This window comes from Pongo abelii, chromosome 3 (genome assembly GCF_028885655.2).
Source record: "Pongo abelii isolate AG06213 chromosome 3, NHGRI_mPonAbe1-v2.0_pri, whole genome shotgun sequence".
In the NCBI taxonomy this organism is placed as follows: domain Eukaryota; kingdom Metazoa; phylum Chordata; class Mammalia; order Primates; family Hominidae; genus Pongo; species Pongo abelii.
In genome coordinates, this window is record NC_071988.2 from 14986979 (window position 1) to 15002602 (window position 15624).

Genomic DNA, 15624 nt, shown 5'->3' on the forward strand with positions numbered 1-15624 from the left:
AATTATACACTATATAGTTTTATTTAAATTGCAAGCCTCTTGTGTGTTGTTTTAAAAAAATTCATTTTTACTGTTGTATGTTTAGGAGTACACCAGGCAAAGTAGAGTTTGCCTATAGTTGGTATCCAATTGTGTATATTGTGACCTGGACAGTTCCCTAAGAAATGATGACTTTAGATCTGAAGAAGATCTAAAAAAATAGCCCACTTTGACCTTGACCTTGAATTACTTCTGTATAATAGGCCCTTTAATAATAAGTAATGGAATAAATTCACAAATAACATATGCCCAAATTTCATCATCTAAGTTGTGAGTCGCTGGATCTACTCAAGGAAGTAACATACAGGCCATGTTTTCCAAGTTCCTTTTTATTGAAATGAATCAGAACTGCAATCTGCACATGAAAAGACCTGGGGGAATGCCTACATCTGGAATTTCATTACGTCAGTGTTAAATTTTGTCCGACCAGTTTTTCATTGCTGATCACTTTTGATAATGACAGATCCAACATGAAAATCCTAAAGCAAATGGATATTTACCTTGTGCTTTCATGTAAATTTAGGGACCAAACTCAAAGGTTTCATCCATGCTGGACACCAGATCTAAGAATTGTGACAGGATCTTCTCATATTTCATTTTAGAACACTTGATACTAGTCTGATGATATTCATGTTAGCTGCACTCCAAATAATGTTTATCCTAATGCAACAGAAAACTCTGTTAAACTGTATACCGTAATTGGCCTCTGTTAAAACAACTCCACTTTTGAATGAACAGCATTTCTTTCTCTCAAGATCTCTCTCTCTCTTTTGAATTTGCCAGATGGAGTTACACAGGTTTCCATGATTGCTTTTGCATGCCATTTCCAAGTGGAACATGGCCAATCTTTGATAAAGTATAATAGATCAAAATCTCTGCGCGAAGGATATGCTGTAGGTTTCACACACTTTTAGTGAAAATGGATTATTTTCAACAGCACCAAGAAGTCAATGGTGACTTATTTAGCTCATTTAGAAGAAAGTCCTATAATACTCATTTGTTTAAAAAACTCTGTGGTAACAAAAGGTATATACACCGTTTACTGTACACAAAATGCATCTTTCCTGTAAACTGGTGTGTGTTTAGCACACTCCACACATGGCAATATGTTAGAACCTAGCCATCACATTTGATAGAGTTTTGACAGAAATGCATCCAATGGGAACAAACACCCCATATGTTGTAGTGTCTAAATAGAAACTCAGTGTAAACAAGTAAAAAACAAAAATAGACAGGAAGGGAGGGAGTCATCCTTGAATAGTGATGGACCATGGACTATAATGTGATTGTGTTCATTCTTAAAGCACTACCCAGAGACCAATGGTGCGGTTTCCTTGGTGCCCGCCTGAGTCACTACGTTGCCACTGGCGTTGCTCTGGATTTGGAAAGTCCTTGTAGACCCAGAAACTACCAAAAATCTGTGATCCTTTCCACTTTGAGTATCCTGATGCTGAAATGAAAGTTAAACACAATTTTAGAAATTGCTTTTGAATTAATAAAGAGAAAACCAGGAATGCATAATCCTAAAATGGTCCCCACCAGGAGCCTAAGAACTAAGGAAATATAAACTCGTTCAAGAGGCACAGCAATATGTTTGTTGCAAAACAATTTGTTAAACTATAGCAATATAGAAAAAAACTTTGTGGTTTTTGTTTATTTATTTTATTTTATTTTATTTTATTTTATTTTATTTTTTTTGAGAGGGAATCTCACTCTGTCACCCAGGCTGGAGTGCAATGGCACGATCTCAGCTCACTGCAACCTCCACCTCCCGGGTTCAAGCCTCAGCCTCCCAAGTAGCTGGGACTACAGGCACCTGCCACCACGCCTGGCTAATTTTTATATTTTTTAGTAGAGATGGGGTTTCACCATGTTGGCCAGGCTGGTCTCGAACTCCTAACTCCAAGTGATCTGCCCACCTCAGCTTCCCAAAGTGCTGGGATTACAGGAATGAGCCACCACGCCCAGCCAGAAAAAAATTTTAAGTCCATAATACTCAAGGTACATGGTTGGTACACAGATTTCCAGATTTTTGTTTGTTTGTTTTTTTAGAGATAGGGTCTCACTACATTTTCCAAGTTGGAGTGCATGAGTGTGTTGGCTATTCACAGGTATAATCATGGTTCACTGCATCTTTGAACTCCTGGGCTCAAGCAATCCTTCTACCACAGCCTCCCACCCCAGTAGCTGGGACTACAGGCAGGTACTACCACACCTGGCTTATTTTTTTACTCTAAAAAAACACTTTCTTTTTTTTTTTTTTTTTTTTTTTGTGATGGAGTCTCACTCTGTTGCCCAGGCTGGAGTGCAGTGGTGTGATCTCGGCTCACTGCAACCTCTGCCTCCCAGGTTGAGTAGCTGAGATTACAGGCAGGATTACGGGGGTCCCCCACCACACCCGGCTAGCTTTTTTTAGTAGAGACAGGGTTTCACCATGTTGGCCAGGCTGGTTTTGAACTCCTGACCTCAACCGATCTGCCCACCTCAGCCTCCCATAGTGCTGGGATTACAGGCGTGAGCCACTGCACCAGCCCTTATTTTTTTACTTAAAAAAAAAAAATCTTATTTTTTTACTTAAAAAAAAAAATCTTATTTTTTTACTTAAAAAAAAAATCTTATTTTTTTACTTAAAAAAATCTTATTTTTTTAATATACACACACATTTATGTAGCAATGCATGTATATACAGAGAGGGTCATTGTAATGTATGTATACATACAGTTGTCCCTCTGGATCCATGTGGGATTGGTTCCAGGACCCCAACACACATCCTCCTACATACTGTATATCATCTCTAGATTACTCAAAATACCTAATACAATGTAAGTGTCACATAAGTAGCTGTTATACTCTATTGTTTTTATTATTTTTATTTTTGTACTGTTATTTAAAAAAATTTTTTTAGAGTATTTTTGATCCACAGTTGGTTGAATCTGTGGATGTGGAACCTGCAGGTACAGACGGTGGACTGGATATATAAAATATCATGTCTAACATACTGACCTAGATTTCCCACTTAATGTATTAGGAATAGCTATGTTTTGATGTTCTAAAAACTAAAAACTATAGTCCTGTAGATTCTCTTCAATGAAAGCATCAAACTTACCTCAAGCAATTTCAACATCAGCTATCAATGTTGTGATGGGCTAAAAAACAAAAAAATACAGAAATATAATACCCCCAGCAAAGCTGTGGGTGGTTTCATCAACTCTGTGCTAAGAAGCAGGCACGTGACTAAAGGTACAGATGAATATAAACCACATCTCATAAAGTTTATCAAGAAGAATGTGTCAGACAAAACACTGGTTACTCTAGCTTCTGTTTGTATTGCTTTTAAAAACAGCATAGAAGGTAAAGAGAATAAACAGACTATGACAAGTAGAATTGTGAATATTCACAATCTAAGGTTAAAAGTGTTAAGAGTCACTAAGAACACGTGTTGAAGACATTAGGCCAGCAGCAACACAGCAGTACACATGTCTACCACAAGAGTCTTTCTAAAGTCCGCTTCTAGGACAGAAGACAGAAGCAAATGGAAGTCCCGCAAGGACCTTGTTACAACTACAAATTCCTGGGTGTAAGATGAGGCAGTGCACATGGCCTCTAAGTGGCTCTCTGGGTGAACCATCAACAGTAGCCCCAGTGTCCTCTAAAGTGACTCTGTGATAATGGCCTTGACAACCGAAAAGGTATATGCCAGGGGGAGACTAGTGAACTCTATCTGGAAGGTCGGCAGTTTCAACTCTGGCACACCCTGCCCGACTGTGACTTCAGGTGGATCACAACCCCTCTGAACCTGCAGGATCCACCCTGCCTCACTGCAGTGCTGCATGAGACACATGAGGTTGGGGGAGGACATGCACGGAGGACGTCAGGGCACCTGCCAGGCAAGACATTCCTTCTAAAGTTTTTCACTTTAGAAAGTGCACAAGCTTGGTTCTGTGTGCCTCTTCTTGCACTACCCTTTATGCTTTCGGTAAAGAAACAAACTCTTTATTGAAAGGGCTCAAAGGGCCCCTGGAAAAGGGTGCAAGCAGGGGCTGGCTCAATCTCTTGTTACTGTCCACCTCACCAGGGCCTGGAGCTGAACATTATGAAGGACTGTAGCCTCTGGCAATCATTTCTAAAGAACATCTACATTTGCCTTATTGAGCAGAGGGATGCTGGGCACACTAACGGGATCACTGGTTCTTCTCCTCCTGCCTAGCATTGCCTCTCCTCCAGACAGTATATCCATCCTATCCTGGAAGAGAGGGAACTCTGGAGACCTCAGAAGCAGGAAATGAGCAAAACAAACCAATTTAAGCAGTGTCTTAGTATGTTTTCTGCTGCTATAACAGAATATCAGAGACTGGGTAACTTACAAAGAAAAAAAATTGTTTTTCACAGTTCTGAAGGCCACGAAGTCCAAGAGCCTGGTGCTGGTATCTGGTGAAGGCTTTCATGATGCATCATCCCATAATGGAAGGGCAAACGAGTGCAAGAGACAGACAGGGAATGGGGGTCAAGCTTCCTCCTTTTATCAGGAGCCCACTCCCATGATAATGGCATTAATCCATTTATGAAGGCAGAGCTCTCATGACCTAACCACCTGTCCAAGGTCTCGCCTGTTAATATAGTTACAATGGTAATTAAATCTCAACATGAGTTTTGGAGGGGACAATGAAACTATAGCAAGTAAGTAAAACTAATTCTGGAAGCTCCTGATGTAAGAGAAACAAAGGGCCTTAGGTGAGACCATAACTGGCGGATATATTTCTTCAGGCAATTAGGATTTGGGCTCTGAATGATAACTTCCTGGGTGCCCAACACAATAAAGTAATAAAATAAAGAAGGCAAATACATGACATCTGAGACTCCCCTGTCCCCAGAGTAGACATCACATACTGATGACAGCACTTTTGAGTCAGTCTGGATTAAACCTCCAGATTTCAATCAACACAGGGCTCTGGGCAACCTGACAACAGAAAGAAGTTGGCCCAGGAGGTGGAATCTGTTTGTCACTGATGCACTATCCCCTTCACAGAAAAAGGAAGGTCCTGGCCCCCGAAGAACCTGAAACATCACACAAGGGAAGGGGCTCCAAGCACCCTCTACAAGACCTATGCAGCCAGAACCTACACAGGTGAGGGTCAGCTGCTGTTTATGTAGCACCTGCTTCCTCCTCCAGGCTGCAGAGATGCAGCCATGCGGACCTCTCCTACTTTTACTTCTATGGCTGTTTGCCACATACGTCAGCACTATGCTGTTTATGTAGCATTCCCTGGGAAGCAGGTGGATCCCACAGAAGTTAATAGACTTCATAGAAGTCTACGTAAAAAGCCACAGACTTACGTATGTGGCAAACAGCCACAGACTGTATAATGGACTAATTACAGTGTGTGTGTGTTTAAGAAATAAATTGAAATAAAAGAAAAAGAGACAAAAAAACTAGTTTATGAAACTGAGTTTGCCACTCAGTTTATTTAAGAGAATTCTCCTGGGAAACGCTCCATGAAGCAGTATTAGTTGTCAAACTGCTCCTCACTTGGTAAGTACTAGTGTCCCGGTTTGCAGGCTTTTCTTTCGTTCTTACATTAAAAAAATTTTTTTTTCATTTATAAACACAGGGTCTTGCTGTGTTGCCCAGGCTGGTTTTGAACTCCTGGGCTCAAGTGATCCTCCATCCTCAGCCTCCCAAAGTGCTGGGATTAAAGGCGTGAGCCACCCCATCAGCCAGAAGGCTTTTCTAAAATAGCCAAGCACTTTCTCTGTGCACTGATCATTTTCCTCTTAAACCTAGCTTTGTCGTGAAATGCAGGCAACACCTGAAAACTGTTGGCGGTAAACACTGGGGGAAATCACAGTCTCAAGCTGTGTGAAGGAGGCACCAATTCGGGCTCATTTGTACAGAAGGTATCACGAGGTGTTGGCTAATATCCAGAGCCCAGTTGGTGTCATCAATGGAAGCTAAGTGGAGCTGCTGGCTCAGCTAACAGATTAGAGCCACACTTAGTTATCTTCTGAGTCACCTTTGGGTTCCTTCCATTGGAAATGTCAAGGTAATAAGAAAAGATTATGGTTATTATAGTGAACCACAAACCCTTAAATAAGGGCTTACAGTTTTGCCTTGTTACCTCATTGAACCCTCACAACCCTATGCAAACAAGGCTCTTATTTTTATTTATTTATTTATTTATTGAGACGGAGTCTCATTCTGTTGTCCTGGATGGAGTGCAGTGGTGCAATCTCAGCTCACTGCAACCTCCGCCTCCCGGGTTCAAGCGATTCTCCTGCCTCAGCCTCCCAAGTAGCTGGGATTACAGGTGCCCGCCACTACGCCCAGCTAATTTTTTGTATTTTTAGTAGAGATGAGGTTTCACCATGTTGGCCAGGCTGGTCTCAAACTCCTGACCTTGTGATTTGCCTGCCTTGGCCTCCCAAAGTGCTGGGATTACAGGCGTGAGCCACCGCACCCAGCCTCAAAGCTCTTATTATTCCCTCCTTTTAGAAGTGAGAAAACTGAGGCTCAAGGACATTAAATAGCACTTCCACAATGACACATGGAGGCAGAGCAAGGATCCTCTCCAACTCAGACCCCTGGGACCTCTAGGAGGGTCTGGTTGGAAAAGAAAGGTGTCCCAATGTCCCTTGAGTTTCTGGGATGTCATTTCCTAACCTTCTGCAAATAAACCAAATCAAAACTATGATTCTTCACTGACTGCCTGTAGATGGGCTGAACATCCAGGAGACTTGCCAGGGTTCCCACTGGAGGTGGGTGTGCAGGAACGAAAACAAGTCTCGATTTAATTGTTACCATGAAAGATGCTTCAGCAAAACTCACATAGGGTGTCACTCAGTCTTTGGAATTTTTCTCTTACTGAAACAAAACACTTCAACCCACCCTTGGAGCTCTACTATAGAACACAGAATATAGAAAGTAGAAAAAAATTCAAATGTGCTGTGGACCGTTAAGGAAGGACGTCCAACCTCGACTTCTCCCCCTTTCTTTCACAACCGTGGCTCCTCGTAAACATCCTGCACTCCAAACTCCATTTGAGCACTGCTTCCAGAAAACCTGCCTGTGGCAGCCTCCACCCAGGCTTGCGTCTCTCTCTCTAGCATCTTCCAGGCAGCCTGGATGACTCTTCTTAGAACAGAGAGTACTTTCAGTGGCTTCACAACCAACAGGCAAACACCAGGAAGCAATTCTACAAATTCAAAGCAGTCCTAGAAGATCCGATGTTAGGGCAACATAGGTAATTGAGAACAGCTGTCCTCTGATCTTGAAAATTTCAATCCATATATATAAGATACCCTCCAAGCATGCTACACCACAAAAAGGAAGGCCAGGACATTATGCAGGCAGCTGTACTGTCTACTCTCCCCAGAGCACACCTGGCTAATTGATACCTAAATCGATCTTCAACTCTTTCACAGCACTCTAGCCACCAAGCCTTGCATACCGGAAGTATCAAATCAGATGAAGTCAATTTGCCATTTCAAGACTTTATTTATTTATTTAGAGATGGAGTCTCCCTCTGTCTCTGTCACCCAGGCTGGAATGCAGTGGCGCAATCTCGGCTCACTGCAACCTCTGCCTCCCGGGTTCAAGTGATTCTCCTGCCTCAGCCTCCGGAGTAGCAGGGACTACAGGCGTGTGCCACCATACCTGGCTAATCTTTTGTATTTTTAGTAGAGACAAGGTTTCACCATGTTAGCCAGGATGGTCTTGATCTCCTGACCTCGTGATCCACCCGCCTCGGCTTCCCAATGTGCTGGGATTACAGGCATGAGCCACCGCGCCTGGCCGAGAACTTGATTTTTTTTATTATCACCATTTCTGCTCTGATCTGAATGTTTGTGCACTCCTAAAATTCATACGTTGACATCGTAATCACAGTGATGCTTTAGGTCATGAAGGCAAAGCCCTCATTAGTCTCTCATTAACGCCCTTAGAAAAGAGACCCCAAGGAGCCAGTTTGCCCTTTCCGCCATGTGAGGATTTGGCAAGACAACGCCACCTATGAGAAAGTGGTCCTTTACCGGACACCAAATCTGATGGCACCTTGATCTTGTATTCCCAGCCTCCAGAACTGTGAGAAATAAATCCTGGTGTTTATAAGCTACCCAGTTTAAGGCATTTCGTTATAGCAGCTGGAATGCACTCAGATAACTTCTCTTCCCCTAAATGGAAAATTATAATGAAAAGTTCTGATTTTTTCACAATGTTCAAAGTTTTAAGTTCAGGAAGCCATTTACCTCCTGAAAGGACAAATTTTAATGACTTTCTGGTTCTGTTCATCTTGAAATCTGACCAAGGTGGAGCATCAACTGTTATTAGGTAATATTGCTTAAGATAAGGATGTGCCTGACTGGTAAGCAGGTTCTGGCCTGGGAGGCTCTAAATATAAATACCTGGTGTGAAGCCAAAGCTGTGGGCTTCCCTGAGTGTGGGCACTTTCAACTGGATGCCTCCCACATGGAGCGTGGCCCTTCTAAGGTGGATCCCCACCATGCACTAACGTTAGACTCACCCTTTTGCATCTGAGACATCACTGTGGGGAGCAGGGCTCGGGGGAGCACTGGGGGGCCAGCTGCATGGGCGTGGGAAGGGCCACACCCACTGAAGAGGACAGCCCACTGCTGCCCTGCTGCCCTGCACACTATGGCTCCACCTCTTATGAGCAGATAGGTCCCTGGCTGACATGTGGGTCTGAATTCTTAGTAGAGCCTCAGAAGAGGACTGACCTCTGGCAAGCAAAGCTCTTACCTGACACATGATATATCCAGAACCACAGAAGCTCCTTAATTCTAGAGAATGTAAATTCATAAAGATTTTGGAGGAATAATTGAGATTCTTTTTCTGGTTGGTTACAGTTAATTTATTGGAAGGAAGGAAAAAAAGGAAGGAAGGAAGGGAAGGAAGGAAGGAAGGAAGGGAAGGAAGGAAGGAAGGAAGGAAGGAAGGAAGGAAGGAAGGAAGGAAGGAAGGGAAGGAAGGAAGGAAGGAAAGGAAAGGAAGGAAGGAAGGAAGGAAAGAAGGAAGGAAGGAAAAGCTTTGAAAACTGTAACTACTCAGTTTATTTGGTGCAGAGAAATTCTAAATGCAAGGTATGCGTGCATTTAATCTGTAATGATCTACAGCCATACATAGCATTTTAAGATGACACTAAATTTGAGTTGCAGAATAGTTCCATTGTTTAGAAATCGACTGAACATTTAAACTCATGGCATCATGGAACACTATGTAGAGCATGATTGGAGACTAGCACTGATAAAGTATCATACAGAGAGAAGTGAGGGCATCAGCAGCATGCAGAAAATTCAGTGCTGATCTATAGGAGATGAGACGGTTTATCATAGGACGGGCATGCACTTATAGACTTTGCTTTACCTTGTCATAATAGGATTGTGAATACCATATACATGATCTTTATGATAACCATTATTACCATTTTCCATACTGTAACAGAAATAAATACACCAAAACACCATGTTATCTCTAAGATGAAGTATTTACATCATGGATTACAAAGACAATGTAATGGTCATGAAAAGTATGTTAACAATTTGTTAAATCTAAAAAAAAGACAAATGAGTAATTGACATTTTTGCTCCTTTTAAACTTCAAAGACCAAATGACTACTTTATAGATTAATACACTTAACATATAAAATTTCATTAATTCATCAAGTATTTCTTGAGCACCTTCTATGTGCCAACCCTCTTTTTAAGAGGCATTGCAATTTATTTTTGCCCGGACAGATGCTTTTTCTACATAATTTTAAGATGTTAATAACTTAATTTTTAAAGTCCATTACATAATAATATCAACCTCCCCCATCCCATCTAGGAATATAGTTTTTTTAAAAAAGGCTTACTTTTTCATGGGTATAGTTTCAACACTATAAAATACAAAAAAGGGAGATAAAATTAATTTTTTAAATTATTACGAAAGCTCAGCAACTACTTCCCCCAAATATTTACTCTAACACGGATACTGACAGTGCAAATTCAGGAGAGACCCATGTTGAAAGATGAGTGAAGTGAAAAACGAGGCATACACATTCACCAGAAACAGAATGAGGGGCAGACTACAGAGCCAAAATGGAAAGTGTAAAAACAGTTATCATAAAGTGAAATGCCAGGTCCCCGAGAGAGAGGAACTGCAAACAAGAAATAAAAAGCCTGGTTAGGGAAGCTGAGAGGATTAAGCAGGAGGAAAAAAGTAGTTAAAACAAGTATAGAAAAATCAGTACCAAGAAAAAAAAAAATTCACCTGAACAGAAGTGACCTAACTACTACTAAAAAAAAAAAAAAAAAAAAAAAAAAAATCAAGTTTAACCTCATCAGAACTCATCTTTAGCAACTCTTTGAAGACAGCATCACCTAGAAAATGACCCCCACATCTGTGGAAGCCCACATACTTACTCATCGTACACGTCCTCCGAATCCATTCGACGATAGTACTTAGCCAGTTTTACCGCAAAAATTAGAGCCGGAAGTAAAAATACAGTAGCTTTTCCTATGCCAAACCAAAACAAATTCTAGGAAAAAAAATCAGAAGAATTAAATGTTTGAAGATAAGAAATGGGAAAAACAGTTGTTCGGGGGAATTTTTTTTTTTTTTTGGAATTTTTAAAAACGAGTTGTCATTTTGTTCTTTAAAACAATTTGAGAATGTCATGTGGACGAGGCACTGTGTGAAGTGCTACTCACATTGTTAGGATTCATTTCATCTTTCTAAAAACCTTCAGTAGATCCTATTATTATGTTTATTTTACAAAGGAGGAGCAGAAACAGCAAGTGGTAAAGCCAGGATGCGAATCTAGGCCACTCCAACCCAACTTCTAACCACCCCAAACAGATTCTCTTTGTTGACCGACTGTCCAGTAATCAGAGCATGGATGGCTAGCTCTGATTACTTTTTGAGTTTCAATCCCTCTTATGAGTTGTTTGTTATTTATTTATTTATTTATTATTTTAGACAGAATCTCACTCTGTTCCCCAGGCTGGAGTGCAGTGGCGCCATCTCGGCTCACTGCAAGCTCTGCCTCCTGGGTTCACGCCATTCTCCTGCCTCAGCCTTCCGAGTAGCTGGGACTACAGGCGTCCGCCACCACGCCTGGCTAATTTTTTGTATTTTTAGTAGAGACGGGGTTTCACCGTGCTAGCCAGGATGGTCTCGATCTCCTGACCTCGTGATCTGCCCGCCTAGGCCTCCCAAAGTGCTGAGATTACAGGCGTGAGCCACCACACCCAGCCGAGTTGTTTGTTATTAAGATGACAAATTAGCCGGGCGAGGTGGCTCATGCCTGTAATCTCAGCACTTTGGGAGGCCGAGGTGGGCAGATCACGAGGTCAGGAGTTCGAGACCAGTCTGGCCAACATAGTGAAACCCCACCTCTATTAAAAATACACAAAAAATTAGCCAGGCGTGGTGGTGTGCGCCTGTAATCCCAGCTACTCGGGAGGCTGAGGCAGAAGAATTGGGTGAACCCAGGAGGCAGAGGTTGCAGTGAACCAAGATCGTGCCACTGCACTCCAGCCTGGGCGACAGAACGAGACTCCATCCCAAAAAAAAGAAAAAAAAAAAAGATGACAAATTAACCCTTCTGGCTTCATTCTGCATCTGAGCAGTTGAGATGCCTGCATCTTCATTCCATAACATTACTGTGTCAAGAAGTCAGAAGCAATGTTCACCATACGCTAGGGTCTCAATCAATGTTCCACGTTTAATTTAACCGATCTTGAAGGTACATAGAAGGTAGATGACCATGTTTTGTCTAAAGAGCAATGTTAAAGTATCCTTTTTTAAATAGCTGCCAACATTCGTAAGTCACATTTCACACGTAAACGTGGATTTACATCTTTTCTTCAAAGATCTAAAAGTTCCATCTCTTAACGTTGAACCCTTGTTCCCACAAAGCAACACTCTGGAAGTGGTTCTTCCTTCAAGGGGACATTTGTCCTCAGTGGTGACACAGTCTACACCACTCACATCTGCAAGGTGATATTCCAAATGATGTAACCTTATGGACCAATCAGGACAAACACACAATGCACAGATGTCATGAGCTGAATGCCACTCTGGCCAGCATCCTACACTTGGCCTGCTACGTAAATCTACAACCTGCCAAGTTCCTATGTAAGTTCGAGTCTGACGATATCCCTGCCTTAGGATAATGCTGTCAGTAACACTAGAACGACTCTCTCCAGCCCACCATGAGGCCAAATGCCACTTGGAAATAACACCTGCTTCACCCTCACAGCTTGACCCTGCATTTCTGCTTTGCTCCTGGCTGAGTTCAGAATTACAGAAGTGGCACCATCTCTTGGCTCCTAACTTCCTGTCGATTTGTTCCCCCTTCCCTCTATGTTCTGTTAGATTTCTGTTTTCAACCTTGTCTTGAGAAGCTTTACAACTTTGTAACAACCTTATCCTTTTTCTGGAAGCTGCCTCAATCCTTTTGGGGACAATTGAGATACAAAATAAACATATTAGCTAGCCCACAGTCTATCTTATTGACTAAATGGATGCCCAGAGCTCTTCCTTACGATGTAAACCCCCTGCTATACAGCTCCAGCCTATGATCTTCCTGAGCAGCCTCTAGGCCTCCCCTCTGTCCCTGGTGATCTGTGGAGAGGCATCTGGTGGCTATGTGGTTCGACTGAATGGGGTGGGTGGTGGAGGCTCGACATAGAGAGAGGTCAATTCAGAATCAGGCAGGTTGGCTCTGGACTCCCCTAATGAAGGCTTCAGCCAAAGCTGGCGGCAGGGGCCACCAAGCACAGGACAAGAAAAGTAGTTGCAAGAGGAAGGAAGCATCCAGGAAGCAGGGCCTAGAGTCTGTGTGGTTGGGTCGGTGGCAGAATCCTTTTCACTCAGGCATGAAAGACCCTCCAGCAGACAGATAGACAAGTGAACCAGGGAGATGGACAGACAGGGCAATAGGGATGAACTGTGACAGAGAACCTGACAATGCATCAGTGATACTCTGTGCCAGGTATTATGCCAGACAACAGGGACACAGCCTTGAATGCACTGGTGACTCATGGAATGGAGAGTCTAGAGTGTGCTGGAGGGACATATAAATATGTAATTGAAACAGCAATAACATCTCTAAAGGAAAAGCATAGAGTTCTACAGGAACGAGGAAAAGGGAGCCCAGCCTGGTTTGGGGGATCAGAAAAGGCTTCCTGGAAAAAAGACATGTTTGAGCTAAGACCTGAAGGCGGAACAACAGTAGTGAATATTCATTGAGTGCTGATGTTCCAACAGCGTGAAGGGCTTCACATGTGACTTCTCATTGAATCATCAAAACAGCCCCATATAGGCAAGGAACTCAGAAAATTTCAGTAATTTTTCAAAGTCACAGAGTTCTGAAAATGTAGAAGTGGAATTTTCATTCAGAGTTCATGTTCTCCACCATTGTGTTACCAGACCTGGAGGAGTTAGGTCTTAACAGTGGGGAGTCGGTAGGTGGGAAGGGGAAGAGGAAAGAGAAAGAGAAAAGCGCTGTGTGCTGTGCCCATCTCCAATCCAGGCAGAAGAAACGGTATGTGCGTGGGCCCTAAGGTGGGGAAATTGAGATGTATTTGATGAAGTGAAAGAAGATGAGTATGTCTGGAGCACAGAAAGAAAGGCGGGCAGGCAGAGAGCACACAGTGAGATCTGGAATGGGGAGGCTCTGCCATGCAGAGCCTAGTATAACCTATCAGGGATCCTGATCTTTAGATAGCAACGGGAAGCCACTGAGGTGCTTTCAGCAGAGGGAGAGGATCCACTCACAGAGAGAGTCAGCGTCTGTTGAGGAGGGAACAGAGCTGAGGATTAAGCCTGATTAAGTGGAACTTACCATCCCAATAGTAACATTTCCAAGGACTTTTTAGTGACAAATGAAGTTTGGTGCAGCTTTGGGGTTGTATATGTAGTTGTACTGAGTATTCTTTTGAAGATGAGAAATCTGCACACTCATGACTGTCTTTCCGATTATTCTGAACTAATAGGAGTTTTCTCCCTGCAGGTCTCCTGACTCATAAATATAATCCTAGTGAGGGAAGAAGATAACCGCCCAGAACTTTGACTTTTCTAGTCTATTAGCATCTTAATACACTGATCAAAATGTTACATTTTAGGTTTTAGATTCTCTGAAGCAGAAAACAGATATTATAATGTATATCATAATCCAGAAAAACAACCAAAGATGATGGATTCATTGTGTCTTCTTTTGAAAGATGAAATCTTACCAGGGGGTCGATAATGTAGCTACACAGAAAGACATCAACAGCAGTATCTAGAGCGGTGGCCACAGGTTTGCAGGATGCCACTTTCTCACTGATCTAGCGGGGTGGAAACACAGGGAAACTTTGAGCCGCATCCACAAAAATCCACAGGAATGAGACATGCCATTTACTTCTGACTTGGTGTCACAAAAAGGATCTCCATGTCCTCTAAGACAGGGGTCCCCAACTCCCGGGTCACAGATGGATACCAGCTAGTACCGGTCCATGGCCTGTTAGGAACTGGGCTCCACAGCAGGAAGTGAGTGGGCGGGTGAGCAAGCAAAGCTTCACCTATATTTATAGCTGCTCCTCATCCCTTATGTTACTGCCTGAGCTCCGCCTCCTGTCAGAGCAGCAGCAGCATTAGATTCTCATAGGAGCATGAACCCTATTGTGGAACTGCACATGCGAGGAATCTAGATTGTGCTCCTTATGAGAATCTAATGCCTGATGATCTGTCACTGTCTCCCATCACTCCCAGATAGGACCATCTAGTTGCAGGAAAACAAGCACAGGGCTCTCACTGATTCTTCACTATGGTGAGTTGCATAATTATTTCATTATATATTACAATTTATTAATAATAGAAATAAAGTACACTATAAATGTAATGCCCTTGAATCATCCTGAAACTACCTCCACCCCCGGTCTGTGGAAAAACTGTCTTCCACTAAACCAGTCCCTGGTGCCAAAAAGGTTGAGGACCACTGCTCTAAGACATGGAACTGATGGCTGATGTGCATGAATGAGTTCTGTATATACAGTTACAGTCGGCCCTCCATATCCCTGAATTCTGCATCCATGGATTCAACCAATCATAGATTAAAACATATTCAGAAAACAATGGATAGTTGCATCTTTACTGAACATGTACAGACTTTTTTTAAATCATTGTTCCCGAACCAATAGAGTGTACCAACTACTTACATAGCACATACATTGTATTAGGTATTATAAGTAATCTAGAGAGATTTAAAGCATACAGGAGGTTGTGCATAGGTTATGTGCAAATAACTATATCTTTTATATAAGGGACTTGAGCACCCAAGGATTTTGGTATCTGCAGGGGACCCTGGAGCAAATAACCCACGGATACTGGGGGACAATTGTATATATTTTAAAGCAAGATCCTTATTCTCTCTGAGCCTTGGTTTCCAGTTTCCTCATTTGTTTTGGAACAGTGAGACCCAACCTACAGGACTCTGAGAGAATTAAAAAGTTATCGTGCCCAGCATAGTGTTTTAGTTCAAATTTGTTATCTGGCCCCTTTGTTACCTGAAAAAGGGGGTGGGAGGCAAATGGAAGAACTGCATATGG

General features: G+C 42.4%; 1 protein-coding gene and 1 long non-coding RNA gene across 38 annotated transcripts in view; one reads left to right on the forward strand and one right to left on the reverse strand.

Moving 5' to 3' along the window:
• LOC129058919 (uncharacterized) overlaps positions 1-15624 on the forward strand; it is a 61191-nt gene that overhangs the window by 10974 nt on the left and 34593 nt on the right. For 4 of the 5 annotated variants that reach the window (XR_008524362.2, XR_008524364.2, XR_008524363.2 and 1 more), the window contains exon 3: positions 5066-5164. This is a non-coding gene — a long non-coding RNA (uncharacterized LOC129058919). Of the gene's footprint in view, positions 1-5065; positions 5165-5821; positions 6081-15624 lie in introns of all 5 variants that reach the window. The other variant, XR_010139610.1, reaches the window with a different exon arrangement.
• PROM1 (prominin 1) overlaps positions 351-15624 on the reverse strand; it is a 111337-nt gene continuing 96063 nt past the window's right edge. For 16 of the 33 annotated variants that reach the window (XM_054553727.2, XM_002814617.6, XM_054553732.2 and 13 more), the window contains 6 exons: positions 14272-14364; positions 10453-10568; positions 9903-9926; positions 9416-9484; positions 3146-3185; positions 351-1489 (listed from right to left, as the gene is read on the reverse strand). In XM_054553727.2, the coding sequence (XP_054409702.2) occupies positions 3170-3185; positions 9416-9484; positions 9903-9926; positions 10453-10568; positions 14272-14364 (318 nt within the window). In that variant the 3' untranslated portion in view covers positions 351-1489; positions 3146-3169. The remainder of the gene's footprint in view (positions 1490-3145; positions 3186-9415; positions 9485-9902; positions 9927-10452; positions 10569-14271; positions 14365-15624) is intronic. The other 17 variants (XM_054553745.2, XM_024246190.3, XM_024246191.3 and 14 more) reach the window with 2 other exon arrangements.